This window comes from Triticum dicoccoides, chromosome 4A (assembly GCF_002162155.2).
Source record: "Triticum dicoccoides isolate Atlit2015 ecotype Zavitan chromosome 4A, WEW_v2.0, whole genome shotgun sequence".
Taxonomy (NCBI): Eukaryota; Viridiplantae; Streptophyta; class Magnoliopsida; order Poales; family Poaceae; genus Triticum; species Triticum dicoccoides.
The window spans coordinates 652928270-652950434 of NC_041386.1; the positions used below are offsets into that span (position 1 = coordinate 652928270).

The 22165-nt window shown below is 47.3% G+C and overlaps 2 protein-coding genes across 2 annotated transcripts; both read right to left on the bottom strand.

Moving 5' to 3' along the window:
- Positions 1-317: 317 nt before the first annotated feature.
- LOC119287733 (cytochrome P450 76M5-like) lies at positions 318-2254 on the bottom strand. The gene has a single exon (XM_037567327.1). The coding sequence runs from the start codon at positions 2032-2034 to the stop codon at positions 523-525; it is 1512 nt and encodes a 503-aa protein (XP_037423224.1). The 5' UTR covers positions 2035-2254; the 3' UTR covers positions 318-522.
- Positions 2255-8069: 5815 nt separating this feature from the next.
- Positions 8070-10745, bottom strand: LOC119283975 (calcium uniporter protein 5, mitochondrial-like). Its single transcript, XM_037563306.1, has 4 exons — positions 10374-10745; positions 9279-9711; positions 8990-9180; positions 8070-8498 (listed from the first exon to the last, which is right to left on the bottom strand). The coding sequence occupies exons 1-4, from the start codon at positions 10743-10745 to the stop codon at positions 8070-8072; spliced, it is 1425 nt and encodes a 474-aa protein (XP_037419203.1).
- Positions 10746-22165: the final 11420 nt, after the last annotated feature.

Consider the following 22165-nt stretch of genomic DNA (forward strand, 5'->3'; position numbering starts at 1 on the left):
AGGGGGTGCTGTTGACGCGGGATGGTTGTCGGGCAGTTTGGGCCGGAATCGACGGCGGTCACTGCCGAGAGGAAGGTCACAGGGAAGAAGATGAGCGTGGTAGAATGAATGAATGAATGGATAAGGACGCTTCCAGGTGAAAGGATAAGGGAAGGCTTTAAGCGGTGAGTGTGTGGGCCTGCTTCCAGCTTGGACGTGACCGGCAGAGTTTCAGCCGGTCGACCGCTTTCAAGTGTTTCCCGTATTTTTTCTTATTAATATGATCAAAAGATGCCTTAAGGTACGAAAAGATGCCTCATCGTGTCACGCCACAACAATTACTCCATTCGTGTCCTGTAATATAAGATGCTGTACGACCAACATGTTAAGATGGAGGAAGTTCTAATGATAATCTTATCCCACAAGATAGAATAAGATAAAATGTTATGTGGACATGTACATAAGACAGCTGAGTAATCCAATCACGAAATCTTGGTGAAAGAAAGACTATGACGTGTACTTTCAAGCTGTCACGTCCATTGATTAGGTGACCACGACGGGCACGGCCTTGAGCGGGACAGCCATCACGTTGGCGGTGGTGAACCTCTCGCTCACGTCCAGCTCCTCCGCCAACATGCCGTCCGGCAGCCGCCACTCGAACGCGCGCAGCAGGGAGGCCAGGATGAACGGCACGACGCGCTCCGCCATGGGCACGCCAGGGCACAGCCTCCGGCCGGACCCGAACGGGATGAACTCGAACGCCTTGCCCCGAAAGTCCAGCACCTGGTCCGCTTCCGCCCTGCCCAGGAACCTCTCTGGCACGAACTCGTCGGGCCTCTCCCACGCCGCCGGGTCCCGCATTATCGCCCACACGTTGAAGATGACCGTCGAGCCCTTGGGCACCGCGTAGCCGCCGATCTCCACGCCTTCCTCCTCGGCCCGGTGCGGCAGCAGTATCGGCGCCACCTGGTGCAGTCGCATGGCCTCCTTCACCACGGCCTGGAGGTACGGCAGGCCCGCCACGTCGGTCTCGACGATGGTCTCCTTGCCGCCCAGAGTGTCGTCTAGCTCCGCGCGGACCTTTGCCATGACGCCTGGGTTCCGGAGCAGCTCCGCCATTGCCCACTCGACGGTGATGGCCATGGTGTCGCTCCCGGCCGTAAAGAGGTCGAACAGTATGGCCGTCAGACTGTCGCGGGCGATCTTGCCTGTGGAGAAGAGCTCGAGGAGCACGTCTAAGAAGTCACCGTGCTTCTCCTCCGTGGAGGTGTTGAATGCCATACGACTATCGATTATGCCGTCCAATATGCGGAAGATTTTCCCGATGCGTATCGCCGACCAGCGACGCCACCCTTGCAAGTCGAGCCGCCGGAGGAAAGGGACAAGGTCGGAGACGTTGGGCTTGGCGATCACCGCGACGAGGTCCTCCACGAGCTCCCGCACGCCCTGCCCGGACTCGGCGGCGCCCATGTCGACCACGTCGACGGAGCAGAGGGCGCTGGACACGAGGTTGAGCACACCGGCGTACATGGCCTGGCCGACGTCCACCTCCGTCCCGGCGCAGCCGCGGAAGTAGCTCACCATGTCGCGCACCTTGCGCTCGCGGACGCCGCGGGCCGCAGCGAGCGCGCGCGGGGAGAAGGCGTGGGCGGCCGCGATGCCGCGCAGGCTCTTCCAGAGCGGGTCGGAGCTGGGCAGCCACACCATGGACCTGTCGGCGAAGCCGAGGCCGCGCGCCGCGTCCGGGACGGCGCGGGCGGCCAGACGCCGGTCCTGCCTCGTGAACGCCTCCCGGGCCGCGTCGCGCGAGGACACCACGACAGCGGTGGTGAGGCCGAGCTTGAGCGTCATGACGGGGCCGTCGGCGCGCGCCAGTCGCGCGAGGGTGTGGTGGAGGTTGCCGCCGCGCAGGCAGAGCAGGTTGCCGATGACGGGCAGCGGCGTGGGGCCCGGCGGCATCCGCTGGATGCCCGCACGGCGTGTCGGGTTGGCCAGGTAGTAGAGGAGCGAGACGACCGCGAGCGTCGCCCATATCAGCCAGAGCTCGATCTCCATTGGCTCCCTCGTGTGGTGCGGGTTGCTCAGGCCGTCAGGCGGGCTATGTAGTGGATTGCCGGCGCCATTTCGTTGGTTGGTAGGGTACTATAGTAGCAGCTTGGATCTTCCCGGGCGTGTGTGGATCAAACTCGTGGCTGCTACGACGAACTTTTTTCAGAGGGAGCTTCACAGAAAAATGCCAATGGAGGCCGGCCGAGCACCTCGTGGACTCTATCCCGGACATTCACGTGCACTAGGGATCTGAGCTGGTCCCGTATTGTAGCGTGCTGTCACCCCTATCGCTGCACCGCAGCATGCATTCATGCAGAAAGGAGGCTCCGTTGGAATCTAGCACTTGAACACTCCACAATGTTACAGTGTACACTTCGGCTCAACCTCGTGTGCTACTGTTGACTGACTATAGCACAAAAATGTTTAGCTGCCTGCATCTTTTTTTACTCCTACGTGACGAGCACATGCTACTCTGCATCTTTCTGTTTCTTTTGCTGCTGCACTGCTGTTACTGGGCCAGCCATTCTTGATGTGCACTATCTACTTCACTGTACCATTCCCGGTGCTTAACACCTGAAGTTGCATTGTTGCAGCTTTGAGCTGATTGGGTGATCAAACTGCTTTCGTAATAGAAATGACTTCAATATTCAATTCCTGTTTTACTTTATCTTCGCACCTGTTTTTTTTTTTTACTATCCTACAAAGCAATGTGTAAGTTCAAACTTCATCATATCATATGCTTTGTTTTGCAAAGAGCAGACCACGGAGAAGAACAAAAGTCAAAATCTTTTGAAAGAAACTTCGTACATTATATCAGACCCTACAAAGTAAATAACAGCTTGATCTGGCCATTTGGGTTGTTACTGTTATTTGTGCCCTCGCCATACATCAGTTTCAGGTAATTTATTGCTGAATTTTATTTTTTTGAGATACTATTTCCTCTTAATTATGTTCTTCAATTTCATTATATGACGGACTAAGACTTTGATGTCTTTGCGCTTTGCATCCTATTTCGTAGTACACTTCTCTTGTTAGGTGTTACATCTGTGAAGTAGAGAAACTTATGAATCATAATAGTTCTTCTAAAACCATCTAAGCTTATTTATAGGTACATATGTAGAGAGTACAAATTCAGAAGTTATATGCTCTGCTAGTATAGATTTCTTGGAAACCGATCATCACCTTGGATGCTTTGCTCACTTTAAGATCTAGCTGATTCTTCCATCCAATTGTCTCTTGCTCTCTTTCAAATAACATCTGGGTTTGACGATTATGCAGTTCGTGCTTCCATTCTTCAAAATTCCTGGTTAACTTATTTTTCTAGGGTTAGTTAATAATTTATTGGTTACTGCTCTTTTAATTTTTTTTGGAAAAGGAGGATAAACCCCCGGCCTCTTTTTTTTTAATAGTCGCCTGTTTTGACCAAATCACACATACCAAGCCGATCACACTTATGGGACCAGAATGCCATTTAGTAGAATCACAGTCGCGTGCAACTAGGCCATATAAGTGGATGGAGATGTTTAGAGCTATGGGGTTATTCACAAAAAATGTGTTAGGAAACACACAGTGTTAAATACTTGTGGAAGAGTGTCTTGTTGCTTATTAATCTATGCAGAGATTGGTACCAGTAACTGTTCACATCTGTATAGCTGCTGCATCATGCTAAGATAACCAGGAATCAGTGATAATGGTCTAGCCTCAAGCCCTCAATTGGAAGACAATTGACTACCGTGTATCTCTTGGCTGATGTTCATCCGCACAAACGTCAGTAATGCTACTGCCATCCAAATATATTTTCATTAATATGACATGCACCTGCTTATCTTTTGTTTCTGTTGCTGCTGCACCTCTGTTACCGGGCAAACTGTTTCTCAATTTTTTTTCATGTGTATGAACTATACATTTTTCATGTGCACTAACTACTCCACTGTACCAGTGCCACACCTGGTGCTGTAATATTTTTTTTAGAATGGAGGCATCTGCCCTGCCTTAGAATGAGGCCCTTACAAGTTAGGAGTCCACCAAGTACTTAGAGTGACACAAAGAAAAGGAAATGGGATACAAGGCTAGGGCCCTGAAACGCGGCGCAGCGTAAAACCTAGACTAGGAGCCGAAGATGGCGAAAGTAGATATCAAGGTAGCTTGGGCGGCCCCCGGCCAGTATTCTCGCTATGATGCCCTTCGTAGATCAGTGCACTTTGCTCGCACCTTGTTTGCGAGGTCCTCCACACGCCCTCTGTCCGTAGTTCTTGCCAAAAGTTTTCACAGCTGCAAGAAATACATCATTTTGTATAGAAGGCCAGTCTGGTGACGAATGAATTGCCCCTCTATCAAAGCTTTGTTTCTAGTAGTCCATAGAGCCCAGGAGATGGCCCCAAATCCCAGCCAAGCCATCCTTCTATCCCTTCCGACAATCCCACTATGAAGCTTGCCAGGCGGTAGAATTTCGAGAAGCCACTCGGGTTCCACACGCATCCCGTTGCTTCTCGGGTGCTGCAATATTGCAGCTTTGAGCTGCATGCTTGTGTGATCAAACTGCTTTTGGAGAACATGTTTGACGATTCTCAAGTATACTTTTTTTATTGCCAGCTTTTACCATCTTACAAAGCTGGCCCATAGCTAAACTTCATTATTTGATTTGTTGTGTAGATTGCAGACAATGGAGAACAAGAAAAAAAAATGTCAAAATGTTTTCAGGGAAACACCATATGATATATCAGACCTAACAAATGGAAGAACAAGTTTTTCCGCCCGCAGCGGCGGCGGCGACAGGCTATGCGTTCAAAGCTTCGTCCGGCCTGCGTTTCCCGGCGAGCTGGTCGACAGATTGAGGGATCGTGATGGTGAGCCCCCCCCCCCCTCCCCCCTCCTCTGTTTCTGTTTCCTGAATAAATCTTCTGTTTCCGTTTCCTCCAATTGAAAGAAGGGTTGCGGACGCCGGACGGCAATGCTATCTTGTACTGAATGAAGCAATTACAAGGCCCTTGCATTTTTTTAGAAAAGGAGGATGACCCCCGGCCTCTGCATAGGGGAGATGCATACGGCCACTTTATTAATTATTCTCAAGGACCTTACAAAGTATTACAACAATGTGCCTGAATCCACCATCTTAGCAATATATGCCGCTACTCCTATCCAAAATGATGAAGGGGTGCTAGCTGGGCCACTACCCAAACCACTCACCTAAGCCTAACATCAAAAGCCGGAAGCCGAAACTCATTCGGAAGCCTCAGCCGAGCCACATACCGGTCTGGGGCACAATCCGGTCAGACGCACTCGTGTGTCGTCGCCGCCATCTTCCACAGGTCTTCAGATCATATTGAGGCTTCTACCTTGTCTGGCTACTCTGCCATCGACGTCACCATGACGCCAGACAGCAACCTCCTCCTGCGCGAGCCCATCTCCGCGCATCGGACGCCGAGTCTCCACAGCGCCTTCCATCGATCTCCGCCGCCATCAATGTGTGAGATGAAACACCGCTCCACCATCCCTCCAGCCAGCACTTGCTCCAAGACGATGCCCCCAGAAGGGAAAGCGATAGAACGCCATCATCATCCGATCCGAAAGACCCAGATTTGGGGTTTCCCCCTGAGCATCCCGAACCTGATGGCGCAGACTGCCGACGATGCCTCGACCATCAGCAGTAGCTCCACCAGACGAGCGTCGCCTACGTCGTCGCAGCCTCCAAGATGAAGCTAACCAGAATGCATATATCGACACCGAACCGCCGCCACTTCCACCACCGCTTGAGCAGCCCTCGAGCAACGCCTTCAGGAAGGAGCACACCACCGTGGTGTCGTCGTCGCTTGGAACAGGGGGGTCTGAGGTTTTCACCTGAGCTCCTGGGAGGGGTGGAAGGAAGGAGGTCCTCTCCGAAGCCTCCAACGAGGGAAGCAACACCCAAAGGCACTGCCATCGGAGTGGCTGCCATGCCGGCCAAGAGATTCCCCTGAAACCCTTCCAGCCACCGGATCTGCAAGGCCAGCACCCAAGAACGGTGACCGAAGCCACCAAGGGCCGGATCCGCTGCAGATCGGAGTAGATCGGGGTCGACGTCGAACATCACCATGGCCACCAACATCCAGCGAGGAACCGCCGCCGCAGCCGAAGCCCACCACCTCCCCGCCATCCACATGGCCAGGAAAGTGGCCCACCTATCCACGCCGCCGGCGCCCGCCGCCAAGCTGCGCCGCGTGCCACCAGCCATGGCCGCCGCCATAGACCCGAGCCGCAGGCGGGCCGCCAGCGGCGGGGCCCCGTGGGAGAAGAGAGCCGCGCCACGGGGGGGAGGCCCCGCCGCCGCCGCCACGACGCGGGCTTCGCCCGGTGGTGGCCTCCGGCGGTGGCGAGGGGATTAGCTGGAGAAGGGGGGCCCGGCGGCGGCGCGGTTGGGGGCTGCCGTCCGTGTCGCCTACCCTAGGCGACGCGGGGGCCTGGGCGCTCCGTTCCTTTCTTTGGGGGAGCTACAAGGCCCTTGTTTGTCTGACAAAATAATTGGAAGAAAGAGCATGGCCAATTTACAGGTCGGTAGCCAGTAGGGCTGCAAGAAAAGCTTGATGCTCATGAGCCGCTCGAGATCGACTCGTTTTTTGGCTCGACTCGAGATCGACTCAATAAGAAATGAGTCGAGTATGAGCACCTTTTTGTAGCTCGATCGAGAAACAAGTTGATCTTGAGCCAACCATGACTCGCTCGATTTCAGCTCGGTAGCTTGATATAATACAATTATATTACATAATCCTGATATAAACTAAAAGGAAGTAGGATGATTTACTATCATATATGTGGTGTATGGTTTCTCTTCATTTTATCTACTCCTACTAGCAAACTAGGAAGCTTAATTAAGCACGGAGAAAAATTAGGCCTTAATTTGGTACATGGTCAGCTGCGTGTTAAATATCCTGCTATTTTTGTCAACGTTTGGGAGTAGATCGAACTTTGTTTTCTTCTCTTGGCAATTCATCAAGGATCTCTTTCTATTAGTTACTTGTCTTCATTGAGAGAATACACCAAACTACCTTGAAAAGGATATATTACCACTGTCGATTAAAATAGTATTCTATAATAGTTTATGATGTTGTGTTGTGGCCGATCTTGTTCGAAAAATTGCCTTAGATTGTTAAAAGTATCATCTTATTTAGCTCGAAACTAGCTCGAGATGACTCGAGATCGTTACAAGCTGAGCATGAGCCACTTTCTAGCGCTCGATCTTGATCTTCACCCAGTTTGAGCTCGCTCGAATTTTAGTATGAGTTGAGTTGAGCCTAATCCAACTCGCTCGAACTCGACTCGTTTGCAGCCCTAGTAACCAGTACTTATGTTTGCACCTTTTTTTTGTGAACAAAAACCACTTTTATTAAATCGAAATATCAGCTAAGTTGTCTATTAAGAGAGGTATAATTTCACTCATATGCTCCTCAAACCAATCATAACTTGAAGAAAATCTTGCTAACCTAGTAAGCTCATGAGCAATTTCACTAATTGGCTCCTCAACTATAGTTATGTTTGCACTTAGGCAATTATCAGATTCATTCTTTTCCTTTCACTGCCTCGTGTGGCATCTTTCAATACCGGCAAAGGTTTACTTTGGTAAAGGCGACACTAACAAACAACAGTTTTGGTTCATGGGGCATGGACCTAGCTTTTTGTATGAGAAACTTACAAGAACCCCGGCAATATAAATAGAATTCTAAACTCGCATTGGCACAGACTTGAACTCAGATGTTGGGTTTGTACATTTACATCTTCAGCCAAGTGGGATTGGTTCCTCGGGTTTAGTTTTTCGTGAATTGCAGCAATGCGTCCATACCAGGGGAGTTAACTACAGTTAAGGATCTAAGGTTAATCTGGTAGGTGACTGCTGATTCATGTCAGGATCGCTTTCATAGCAAACAGTAATGTAATTCTTTCGTTAATTAAAGGAATCCAAAGGCAGCCATTCTAAAAACTTGAGAGGACACTATCAGCGTGAGGTAATAACTGAGACATTTCTTGTTTGGTATTACAAGTTACAACTCATAATGATTACGACCTTGAGATCAGTAATCACCTTCAGGAGGAACCCTAGAATGTTTCTGCAAATTCAGGTATCTGTCCATATCAAAACTAAGCTTTGCACATAGCTTTCTCCTCCTTGCCAAGAACAGCCTACGCTTGAAGTCCTGCAACGTCGGATTACTTGCGGTATGCAGGAAATAGCCGTAGCAGAAAATCAGCTGGAGTCCGGCCAAGAAGTAGGCGAGCGGCTCCATGATACTCCAAGAGAACTCCCAGAACGTAAGGTGGAAGAAGAGGGCAAACTGGAGTATGAATGACGCGAAGCCAAAACATAGAATCCGCACGGCGTGGCTGTGCGCCATGCCGTCGATCTCTTGCATCTTCATCTGGAGTTGTCTGAATTCGTCTTTTCTCACGTCGTCCTCCGCGGCGAGCGCAAATGGCACGGCCCTTCTGATCAGGTGCACAATCTGAAAATGGAACAATTCATTGAGATTATTCATTTTATATGAAACAGCTATTGGGGCTTTTTAAGCCATGGCATAAAGGTCACTCCTGAAATGTGGCGCTACAGGAAAGCAAAGTTAACAACTCCAATGTGGCAATGTGCAAAGTGAGCAGTTTTTTATAAACTATGGCAAAGTGAAAAAGCAGGCATGATACTTGGTCCAATGTGCAATTGATATGATAACAAACAGATTCTATTGGCCAGCACGTGATCTGAACAAACTTTTCAATACGCAACTTTGATTGCTGATCTGTTATATGAATATGTTAGTGCAAGGTTATAAAGTTGTGATATTTTTCACCACAGATCTGATGATATTATTTTCATCATGCGAACTTATATATCTTTTCCCTGCGATATTAGTCTACTTAGAGAATTTGAAGTGTTTAGGTACATGGTTGTAGGTAGTAGAGAGAGGTGTAAATGGAGAACCTAACAATTTTGTGATATCACCTTCTTGTGGTTGAGGTAGGTCTTTCCCCTGACGAGCAGCACCAAGCTCATCTCGTCCATCTTCTGCACGAGTGCCTCCGCCTCCATGGGCATGAGGCCGCTCTCCATCAACGCACCGAGGGGCTCGCCATGGCTGATCACCTCGTCCTGCATCCGTCGCTCGATTTCTCCGAAGATCGCTTTTGTAGCAGCTGTTGACCAGTCCATATGAAATTTGGTGTTAAAAGAAGGCCAGCAAACAACTGAGGAATTTGCTGGTGGTCCTATACTTATGAATGAAGCTTAGTACCTTGAGAATAATCACCTCCCAGAGGACACCTCATGTGCCTCTCCATTTCCAGGTACCTTTCCATGTCAAAATCATGCTTCGTGCAAAGCTCTCTCCTCCTTATTTTAAACAGCCTCTCCATGTAGGTCCGATACGACAGGTTGCGCGAGGTGACGAGGAAATAGGCGTAGCCGGAAAGCAGGTGGGCGCCGGCCACGAAGAAGGTGATTGGCGCTACAACGTCCCACGTGAACTCCCAGAATGTGAAGCGGAAGCAGAGGCCGACCGTGGCTTGCACGAACCAGAAGCCAGACCAGAGGATTCGCCTCACTTGCTTGCACGCCTGCTGGTCGATCTCTCCTTTCTTTTTCTTCAATAGCTCAAACTCTTCCCTTCTCGTATCGTTCTCTATCTCGAGCACAGGCGGCACGGCGCTTCTAACCAGGTCTACTATCTAATGATGGCCAATAACAAATATAAATGTATTAGCTGAAAATTGTATAACCGACGATGGGCAGTGAAATGTACCAAGTATGACACAAATGACATGTCGGTTGTAATAACATCTTATATTATGAACAGCGGGAGTATGAGACAAATCTGCTATATAAGGATCCCGAAGGCCTCGGCAGAGAGAAGATCACATCCACTACCAACAGACATGAAAGGCTGTGAAAGTCTATGTTGAATTCTTTCAGTTTGTACTATTTGTGTGAGAGAAGAGAAGTGCACGTTTCGACTCTGAAATTATGCCCTGGTTTCAAAACCGGTTAGAATACACCATCAAACTTTGATACCGTTTACTCACTTGGCATCCCAGTTGACAACTCTTTGTTAATGTACAAAAATGCAAGACGTTTTTTGGTTTTGCATAGGGCATGAAAAACGTCTTATATTGTTGTCTCTCAAATGTCAAAGAGTCTAGTTTGACATCTTGAAGATGTTTTGGGATAATGTGGCGGCAGGTTCGCATCCTCAGTTAGCGCATGACAAAAATGACAACTTCAGAAAATATGAAATTTCATAAGAAACAGAGAAAAGTTTGAAAAACCTAGTTGAGGTTCAGGTGCTAATTAAACCGAAGAACAAGAATGTTAAAAATGCTTTAAATGTCACCTTCTCAGGATGGAGGTAGACCTTTCCCCGGAAGAGCACAATGGTGCCCGAGTGGTCCATCGCTCCCGCGAGCGCCTCCGCCCGGCTGTGAGTCGGTGCCGCTCCGGCCTCAACGCACGCGTCCAGGAACTCCTGATATGTTACCACCTCGTCCTCCCTGTTCCGCAGACGCCTCTTGAGCACCTCGAGTCCAACAAGCCGCACCATTCGCTGAGCTTCCGCCGGCGTGAAGATCTCCGCCTCCACCGGGCGCGGCTGCGGCGTCGAGAGTGAGAAATGGCGGAGGTTCCACACAGTAGGTGTTGCCGTGGCGGCTGCCGGAGACAACAGCCGTCGGGGAATGAGCAGGCGGGAGGTGGCTGCTCGCAACATGGTCTACTTCTCTGGCGATGAGCAGCGAGCCTGTAGTGAGAGGCGCCAGTGAAATGCAGGGGTATTTCAAACTAATAGGGTGTCGTTGCAGCTCTGCTCATGAATGATTGGCTTTGTGTTTTCCATTACAACTCCGCGAGCATGGGACATTGTGGAAAGAAAATCAGCTAAGCAAAGTTGGCATCGCTGCCCATCAATAGTTTGTCATTTCTCTTTGCCTTTGTAATATTTTTTCACTTTGCCAGGAAGAAAAGGAAGCTCCTTTAGCTTTGGAGGAAAAGGAGGTCATTCTACAGCAAAACATGTGTTGAAAGTTGAACTCGTGGGAAGTTCTCTTCTTTTCTTTTTGATTCAGAAATGATAAAATCCGAACGTTTGGAATTTGATCATGACAAATCGAACGTTTTTTTATGGCAACTTTGGCCAACAAGAGGATGACAAGTTTAGTTGGCAAGCAGGGCAATTTCCTGCAAAAAACAAACTGAGAGCGGATTTGCAATGCTTACAAACTAAACTTGCCATGATCAACAAACATTAAATGGCCACAAAAAATGTTCAATTTTCCATAGTCAATTCCCGAACGTTGGGGACTAATCAGCGTCCTTTTGATTTGACGAAAACGTTGCTTCCGGGAAGGTGTTTGGTTCGCGAGTTCGTTTCGTCTCAGACATGATCAGTTAAAGGCCTACTGAACATCTTTCTTCACCCAAGATCATACGACCTCCTCTAAAAGGAAGGGAGAAAAAAATATCTTGTTTATAAGCTCATCCCCATGAGACCATGATGGTTTCTTCACGATCTCCTCCGGCTACATGGGACTACCGTCGCCGCAAACCCGTCGCACCATTCTCCCCTTTCCTCAAACTGCTAGACCGACTCGTTCTCCATGATTATACCTTGCAATGGGTGACAGACTCCCTCCATTCCAAAACAATTGAAGTTTAAGAATGAGTCAATTACACTAGCGGTGCTACAACTTGAACGAAACGATCACTTTGGTGCTAGAAGTTGTGGTGCAGTGGCGGATCCAGGAATTCAACCTTGGGTGTTAAAAAAAAATTCACCCTGACCAAGAAGTCCATTGGTCCATGGCAATACAAATTGTTCACAATAGTAACAATATCTCGGGAGAAGAAGAAAATTACAAAGAGTTGTATCCTAAAACCAAACATAATTTATTCAATCCTCAAAAGAAGGATAATTCATTCGTTTAATTTTTTTACTAATGAAATCAATCCAAAGATAATGCATTTGTTGTTTCTAAATCAACAGTCTTCCTCTTTACTAATGTGGTCATATACAGAGCTATATATATCTAAATCCAAACATAAGCTACACATGTACCGGTCCATGAATGAAATTCCAGATTGGAACTTTGGACTGAGCTTTTTTAGGGGTATTTGGACTGTGCTTAGAGCATCTACAACCAGGCATCCCAAACCCGCCTCAACCGTCCGGGCGCGTCCGCCATGTCGGACTGGTGGCCGGTTCCCACGTGAAAACACTCTGAAACCAGACGGTCCGAAGCTCGTCTCCTCCGTCACCGCGCGGCACTGCTCCGGCGGGTCGCGTAGTGCCCTAGCCTGACTATTTAAGCCAATCATTGGCATCGAAACCCTATCCATCCACATTTCACCCCTCTCGCCCGCCGCCGCCGCTACTTTACACTCGCCGTCGACATCATGGACATCTTCGACGATGAGGTGTAGTTAGCTATCGTGTGCGTAGTATGTAGGATTTCTTTTTGCATGATTTGTATGGATCTAAATTACATGCAAGATTTAAGATAAGACTACCTTATCGACCATTGTACATGCCCTAACAACTCGCTCGCTCTTTATTAATTTGATTGATGGTTACTCCTGCTCTAGATTAGATTTGACGAATCTAATTCCTTGTGCGACGCCCTGCTCAGCTGGGCTGTCACACACATGCACATTTTTCTCTCACACACGGAATTTTCTCCAACACTAGCTAGATGCAGAAGAAAAATCAAAGCCTGCCTGCCTGCATGCATGGCCATCAATTTTTTTCTTTGGTCCTGCATCACTGCAATTTGCTCTACGATTGGTATCTTTGGAGCGCCTCCAACCAATCCGTACGTCCGCCCGAGGAAGCTCGGGATGCCGCCGCCTCAAGTCCACCAACGTCGATCGATCGTGAGACCTCGATTGCCGGCCATCTTCCCTTGCACTTAATACATCTCCCTTCGTCTCATCCCTCTAGCTAGCTACCCTATGCCTACCCTACGGACTACGGTCAGATAAGGCTGGTCATAGTGGAGAGTAACTTAGACTAGTAACATATGTATGGAGTGCGGCTAATTTGCATCCGGGCTCATCTGCACCCACGCTTAGAAACAAATTCAAAAAAAATACTAGAAAAATTCAAAAAATTCTAATTTTTTTGTGGTGGTAGATAATTTGACGCGTGAGGTGCGCCCCAAAATTCATCTCATTTGAGCATCTGAGCAGCTCTCGGCAAAAAAGATAAAATCAGGGTCTGTAAAAATGTTCACTGTTCACGCACTGTTTTGACCCGATTTGTCTTTTTTGCCGAGAGCTGCTCAGATGTCCAAATGAGATGAATTTTGGGGCGCACCTCACGCGTCAAATTATCTACCACCACAAAAAAATTTGGAATTTTTTGAATTTTTCTAGTATTTTTTTGAATTTTTTGCTGAGAGAGAGCAGATGAGCCCGGGCACCGTTTTGAGTTTTCGCATATGTATGTTACTAGTCTATGTTACCATCTTCATAGTGGGGAGTAACATGTATGTAGTATCATGCAAGCCATCATTTATTAAGATGTAGACTCATGTTGCCTTGAGATGTGTTATGTTACAGTACTCCAACCATCTCTCTCCTCATTAAATACATGCCATGTAAGCAAACTTTTCTTGGAATGCAGTGGCGGACCTACAGGGTGGCCAGGGTGGACCGCGGCCCACCCTGGGATTTTGAGACAGCCTATTATATACCATAGATTCTAATTGGGCCAGAAAAAAAACAGCCCAATAAGCAGACCAAGTCCACGTAGAACTGGCTGGTCCAGAGACTCTAGACACTCGCTGCGGCTGCGCCTCGCACGGCTCCACCCCGACAGCCGCCTCGCGCCCTCGCCTCGCTGTTCCTCGCCACCGTTCGCACCCCTGCCGCCGCCGGCTGCCCCGCCGCCCAGGCGCCCTGGAAGCTCTCACCTTTCCTCCAACCCGCCCGCCCAGCCGTCGATCCAGGGCTCCAAGCGGCAGGCGCGCCCCTGATCCCCTCTGGCCTCTGCCCTGCCGGCTGTGGGCTGCCTGATCCCCTGCCGCCGCCCGCCAGTTGGCTGCCTGGCGGTCCTGCGCCCCTGCCCTCGCCCCCCTCCAAGTCTCCAACCAAATCCAGCTAGTAGCAACAAAAAGCGAGGTACCCCAAATTCGTGATTTACCCCAAATTTATGATTTAGGGTTTGTTTTTTCTGTTTCAATTTCGGCCTCAATGTTGCACTCATTTTGGCCTCGGTTAGCTTTATTGATAGAAAGCAGTACTGATAGAAAGTATTTTTCTTGCAGAATTGTTGAAGAATGAAGAGGGCAGGAGACATTGTTTCTCTTTTCCAAATGATGATCACTTTAGAAGAGAAGTTTTTCTTGGAGTCATTGATCAAATTAGTCAAGAGCTTGAAAATCGGTTTGATGAGATCAATATGGAGCTGCTATCTTGTATGTCCGCTTGGAATCCCGCCAACTCATTTGCAGCTTTTGATGCACAAAAGGTATGCAAACTCTCTTCTAAAATTTGTATTGCTTTCAAAATTGGTACGGAATCTCTTTAACTCATTTGTTTGTTTTGATGCACACAAGGTACGAAGACTTCTGAGTTTTATCCCAAGGATTTTTCAAGTGCCGAGTCGATACACCTTGAACTACAACTTGATAACTATATTGATAACATTAGAAATGATGAGAACTTCCAAGGCCTTGGAATTTTTGTTGATCTCTCGGTTAAGCTTTCTCAAGCAGGGAGACATATAGTTCATCATTTGGTGTACTTGCTTTTAAAATTGGTATTGATTTTACCGGTGGCAACGACAAATGTTGAGATAGCATTTTCTGCCATGAGTTTTGTGAAGAACAAGTTGAGAAATAAGATGGATGATAGTCTTTTGGATGATTGCCTAGTCACATACATTGAGAGGGATGCTTTCTCCGAGGTGAATGAAGATGACATAATTGGTACCTTTGTGGCAATGCGAAAGCGTAGGCCAGAAAAATAGTCTTTTTAAACTTCTCAAGGTATGTAATATGGTCCATGTACTATTTACTATGTAGGCTTCTTTATGCAAAACTGAGACTTAATTGAGATTTTTAGTGTGTTCGTAAGACCATATTGATCTATTTCTTTGTGGTATTGGTAATTAGTTAGAACATCCACATGTCATATTAGTTATCAAAAAAAAAATTGGGGCGGACCACCCTGGTGTCAAATGCTAGCTCCGCCACTGTTGGAATGTGTTATGTTACTTGCTATGTTACTCCCACTATGAGCAGCCTAAGATCGTCAATGGTGTGCACGTACGTCCACCTCCACCCACGCCGCCGGCCACCTCTCCACGCGTCATCCTCCCCCGAATAGCTAAGATCGATCCAGTAGGAGGATGAGGATAGGAGGATAGTTTTTTGTTGATACAAACACATATATGTACGTGTTTTCTTTCATGTGTTTGTGCTTGTCATTCTGGGTCAATCTTGCACTCTGTTAATCACAACGGTTCAATCTTGCACTCTGTTAATGTATGTGCAATCAGTTTGTCCCGTTGCAACGCGTGCTTCAACTAGCTAGGATGGTTTCATAACAGACGAAACCTTTTTACACGCGTACATTTGAAAATTAGTTTAACTAAAGCCTTGCATGTTTCCTAATCCGAGAGAACAAAAAGAATTTCCACCACTAGCGGTCTCAGTGTACCAAATCGCGAGGATGAAGGGTGTAGACAACATTCCTTTTTTTGTGCCATCGGTGGCCATAAGTTGTTTTGTAGGTGTTACCGATGAGGGAGACGTCGAGGGTGATAAACATGGTTGTTACCTTGAAAAATGACCCCGCCATTGATGGATATGTATGCTAATTGATAGGTGTTTTCAAAGATGCAGTCAACCATAGTGCACTTGATGATTGCATGCCCTTGGTTGGCATGCGGGGATCGGCGCCATCGCCCCGTAGGCGTAGACGTCCAGGTCGAAAAGATTGCTTGTTCTGTAAGTACACCCCATTGTGACACACGTAGGGTTACCGGACAATGTTAGTTTTGCCACCATCGTGAAGCGGGGTGTTTTTTTTCCTTGTTTATACATGCTTGTAATCTCCTAGAACATGCATGTCACACACAGTGTTTTATAACCAGAAGATCAATAAGATGAAATGAAATAAGTAAAGAGAATAATTGGAACTAACAAAACCTTTTGAGTTGCACTAGGCTCTTACCATTTTTTTATTGTGTTAACCAGATTTTACTTAATTTAGTTACAACTATGGTAATCTTATTAAACATAATAAAGATGTGACCACCCCAACCAAAATCATCTCCCGTGTCTTGTCTTGCGAGGTTAACCTTACAAGATTCTAAAATTTCCATACTTTTACCAAGGCTATATAATAAAAGTATTGCTCAACTATCTCAAACAAGTTCTTGATTTTAGATATTATGCCACATATATCAATATGGATTTAGGCGTATGCATGCAAACACCTTTAATCCTAGCCCTCAAAGTTACCCACTACATAAATTTATGCACACCAATCGGGCCCTGACAGTGACATAAGGGCCTCAAAGTTACCACAGATTTAGACGTCTCCCTTTGCCATCGGTGACCTTGTCTCCCACGACCGCCACCGTTCATATATCGGGCCCTAACAGTGGCATGTGGGAATGATGCAGTATGACGTGAGGTCAAACAAACATGTAGGACCACATGTCATGCATTAGCTGGAACCTTTATGTAGGACCTGAATGGCGTCGTGGCGCCCAACATGTATGTCTGTGATGCGAGACCAAGACAAGATGTGGGGCGCACCACCTGGAGCACCAAACGGTCACTAGCCCCATGTTGTCGATTCCAGCGGAGACGCCGCTGCCCATCTACTAGGAGGAGTCGATGGCCGTTATTCCAAATGGTGGTGACACAGTCTCTAGATTGATGCCTGGCCGATCTTCACAATCCATAACAACCAGTAGGACCTATCAACGTAGCAGACATAGAGACGGGTTCCTCCAACCCGGTCTTAAGTTTCAATTTTTCTCCTGCCGAAAATTCGTCCCAAAATATTCCCTCCTGTCAAATTTGTATCCCCATTTTTCTGTGCCCCCGCCCGAGCCAAGTTTCGCCTGCGGAATATTTCCTTCCCCTCGGTTCGGTCCCAAAAGCAACCCAGCTCATGCTACCATGGTTCTAAGTGAATACTTTTTGTAGTTTGCAACAACACCTAATTAATGCTCTTGTTTTTCTTAAAAAATTATGTTTATCAATGCATTAATTGCAATGCATGCATGCATAAAGTACATGCATTGGTCAATTTTCTCTCAATACTTGCATGCAATGATTTAATGCACCTTGAAATCTGAACATGTGATGGGAAACAACCAAATTGAGCCTTATAAAATGGAAAAACTAAAATTTTGAGATAAGCCCTATAAACCGGAAAGGAGGGAGTACATAAATTTATGCACATCAATCGGGCCCTGACAGTGACATAAGGGCCTCAAAGTTACCACGGATTTAGACGTCTCCCTTTGCCATCGGTGACCTTGTCTCCCACGACCGCCACCGTTCATATATCAGGCCCTAACAGTGGCATGTGGGAATGATGCAGTATGACGTGAGGTCAAACAAACATGTAGGACCACATGTCATGCATTAGCTGGAACCTTTATGTAGGACATGAATGGCGTCGTGGCGCCCAACATGTATGTCTGTGATGCGAGACAAAAACAAGATGTGGGGCACACCACCTGGAGCACCAAACGGTCACTAGCCCCATGTTGTCGATTCCAGCGGAGACGTCGTTGCCCATCTACTAGGAGGAGTCGATGGCCGTTATTCCAAATGGTGGTGACACAGTCTCTAGATTGATGTCTGGCCGATCTTCACAATCCATAACAACCAGTAGGACCTATCAACGTAGCAGACATAGAGACGGGTTCCTGCAACCCAGTCTTAAGTTTCTATTTTTCTCCTGCCGAAAATTCGTCCCAAAATATTCCCTCTTGTCAAATTTGTATCCCCATTTTTATGTGCCCCCGCCCGAGCCAAGTTTCCCCTACGGAATATTTCCTTCCCCTCGGTTCGGTCCCAAAAGCAACCCAGCTCATGCTACCATGGTTCTAAGTGAATACTTTTTGTATTTTGCAACAACACCTAATTAATGCTCTTGTTTTTCTCAAAAAATTATGTTTATCAATGCATTAATTGCAATGCATGCATGCATAAAGTACATGCATTGGTTAATTTTCTCTCAATACTTGCATGCAATGATTTAATGCACCTTGAAATCTGAACATGTGATGGAAAACAACCAAATTGAGCCTTATAAAATGGAAAAACAAAAATTTTGAGATAAGCCCTATAAACCGAAAAGGAGGGAGTACATAAATTTATGCACATCAATCGGGCCCTGACAGTGACATAAGGGCCTCAAAGTTACTACGGATTTAGACGTCTCCCTTTGCCATCGGTGACCTTGTCTCCCACGACCGCCACCGTTCATATATCGGGCCCTAACAGTGGCATGTGGGAATGATGCAGTATGACGTGAGGTCAAACAAACATGTAGGACCACATGTCATGCATTAGCTGGAACCTTTATGTAGGACATGAATGGCGTCGTGGCGCCCAACATGTATGTCTGTGATGCGAGACCAAAACAAGATGTGGGGCACACCACCTGGAGCACCAAACGGTCACTAGCCCCATGTTGTCGATTCCAGCGGAGACGCCGTTGCCCATCTACTAGGAGGAGTCGATGGCCGTTATTCCAAATGGTGGTGACACAGTCTCTAGATTGATGCCTGGCCGATCTTCACAATCCATAACAACTAGTAGGACCTATCAACGTAGCAGACATAGAGACGGGTTGCTCCAACCCAGTCTTAAGTTTCAAATTTTCTCCTGCCGAAAATTTGTCCCAAAATATTCCCACTTGTCAAATTTTATCCCTATTTTTCTGTGCCCCCGCCCAAGCCAAGTTTCGCCTGCGGAATATTTCCTTCCCCTCGGTTCGGTCCCAAAAGCAACCCAGCTCATGCTACCATGGTTCTAAGTGAATACTTTTTGTAGTTTGCAACAACACCTAATTAATGCTCTTGTTTTTCTCAAAAAATTATGTTTATCAATGCATTAATTGCAATGCGTGCATGTATAAAGTACATGCATTGGTCAATTTTCTCTCAATACTTGCATGCAATGATTTAATGCACCTTGAAATCTGAACATGTGATGGGAAACAACCAAATTGAGCCTTATAAAATGGAAAAACTAAAATTTTGAGATAAACCCTATAAACCGGAAAGGAGGGAGTACATAAATTTATGCACATCAATCGGGCCCTGACAGTGACATAAGGGCCTCAAAGTTACCACAGATTTAGACGTCTCCCTTTGCCATCGGTGACCTTGTCTCCCACGACCGCCACCGTTCATATATCGGGCCCTAACAGTGGCATGTGGGAATGATGCAGTATGACGTGAGGTCAAACAAACATGTAGGACCACATGTCATGCATTAGCTGGAACCTTTATGTAGGACATGAATGGCGTCGTGGCGCCCAACATGTATGTCTGTGATGCGAGACCAAAACAAGATGTGGGGCACACCACCTGGAGCACCAAACGGTCACTAGCCCCAACGTTGTCGATTCCAGCGGAGACGCCGTTGCCCATCTACTAGGAGGAGTCGATGGCCGTTATTCCAAATGGTGGTGACACAGTCTCTAGATTGATGCCTGGCCGATCTTCACAATCCATAACAACCAGTAGGACCTATCAACGTAGCAGACATAAAGACGGGTTCCTCCTACCCAGTCTTAAGTTTCAATTTTTCTCCTGCCGAAAATTCGTCCCAAAATATTCCCTCGCCGTGATGTCCCCACCTCGATGTCCCCACGCCGTTTGTCTTGCTGGTGCGATCCGTGAGGCCGAGCACGGCGATGTGCAATGATTCTTGTCTTGTCTGTCTGTGAGATTTGTCACCTATATGCTCCAGGTTCAATCTTAGGTAGTAGGAAAAATCTCTCATGGTTGTTAGTACAACAGTTCAGTCAAGTCAGAGACGCCAAGTCTCTGATGAATTAACTATTTGACAGAGAGAGATGCATGCTAGGGGCATACATATATGATTGTAAACTCCTAAATAACTTTCATAATCTGTTCCTCTTGCTAGGCATAACATGTTCACTACCAGCACTCACTTTTAACTCTGGTCACACTGCAAGCAATTCAATTACGAGAGATCTGAAATTACTTTCCATCTTTGACAGGCAAGCTGCAAGGTGCTAGGCTTGGCCTTGGCGTCTTCCGTTGGATGGGTCCGCTGCATCTTCGGCAGGCTATGAAACATCCACTGTGAGCTCCTCTCCTTCCTCTCTTCAATCTGAAAAAGAACCTATCGATGCTCAAAACTAGCCTATTAACTTGAACAATCAAATAGAGGTTGCTGCTCCTGTCTTAACCTTTATAGTTGCAAAGTTTCGGATTGAACAGAGAGGTTTCCTATGCTTGACAGTTGCGATCTGTAGTACCATGTTCGAGCTAGACAACACAGTAGTAGGACTGAAGGTAGCCTCTTGTTTGTGCTCAAACAGTGAATTGTTCCACTTATAGTGGAGGTCGACTGTTTCTTTGTTTGCTGCATGATAGCACCATGCTGTTTGACTTATAGCTTTTGTTTGTTTTGGGCTGTGCTGCTGATGCAATTTAACATTTCTAGTGTTTTCTTCTGTAATTCTAATCACCATCACCCCTTTATTAGCTGGGTTTAGCCCTCAAATGATAATTTGGCCTTGATTTTATCTACTACCACAGTGACAAGATTGATTCCTTTGTAGGATTGTTTTTTCACAGTACCTACCTCAATGATATGTAAATCAGTTTGCCTCTTTTTATTAATGACTAAGTCTTGAAACAATAAAAAAGTTATCAACTTTTCTTGTTATATATTGTGATGGCCATGGAGCCATGGCTGACTATGGAGATTTAGAACTATAGGCTATTCTCTCATAGCATTTTGATAGAACAAGTGTTGTCATTTTCTCAGAATACATCTTATTCATGTCATGTGCTTTTAGTGTAAGGATAATTTTTCTACTCCTACATGTCTAGTGTTACCTATGAATCATGTATATGTGCAGGTCAAAAGGGCATGGCGGTTCATGTGTTGTAACCTGCAGGTCTGGATACTTAAGGCTCATCGGACTACCTCCACCTCGTGCGACAACCTCAGCTTTCGCCGCCGCGGGATGAAAGCGGTTTGGCTGCAACCTTGGTGGTTTCTTGGTTTTGGTGACTCCCTGGTATCCCCTCTATCTCTCTGTCTGTAAACCTGAGATGGTCATCCATCCGGCCAGTGATTTAGTGGTCTTGTTGTTTGTGATGGCGGTCTTCTGGCCACCATCTTCTCGTTTAAATTGGGGCCTCTGCTGCTACTGGATAAAAATCATATACTGTTGCAAGGCAAATATTCTTGTTTATGTTAGTTGTCAAATGTGTTTACCTTAGGAGGAAAAAAATGACGATCCAATGTGAAACCTGTGCAGGGTAAAAGAGACCTCCAAGCCTGGCTGCTTACGGCTCAGCGAACTACCTTCTCCCTGTCGACTACCTAGGCTCACCCCTCTGTGAGATGATGGCGGTTGCGCTGCAACCGTGGTGGCTTTGTGGTTCTGGTGAGTCTCTGGTCTTCTCTCTCTCCCCCGGACAGGACGGTACAGCCTCTCTCGTTGCCAATTCCACTGCTAAATCTATCTCCTTGGCTCATCTGGTTGGTTTCCCGCAGGTGAGGTGTTGCTTGCTGCTGGCCTATAATGCCACGTCATGCCTCGGCCGGACCCCTCCCCTCTCCTTGCCGGACCTCGGGGTCCAGTCCACGTACGTCTCCCTCCCCCTTCCTTGTATGTACCCTCGGCTTGGAAACAATTTACTGTCCTCTAAGGGCATCTCCAGCCGCGTCCCCAGGAGGCCTTCCCAGACGATTTTTTCGCGCCGGCGCCGAAAAAACGGCCCAGTCGTGCCCCAAGGAGCTCGATTTTCGCCGGCTTGGGCCGAAAACAGCACCGGCGGACCCAGCCCGAACCCGGCGTGCTGGGGGGCGCCCGGGGGCGCCGGACGAACTGTTTTGGCGCGAAAAAGCCGCGGGCCCGCCGCGTCAGCGACACGGCTCTCTTCTCGGC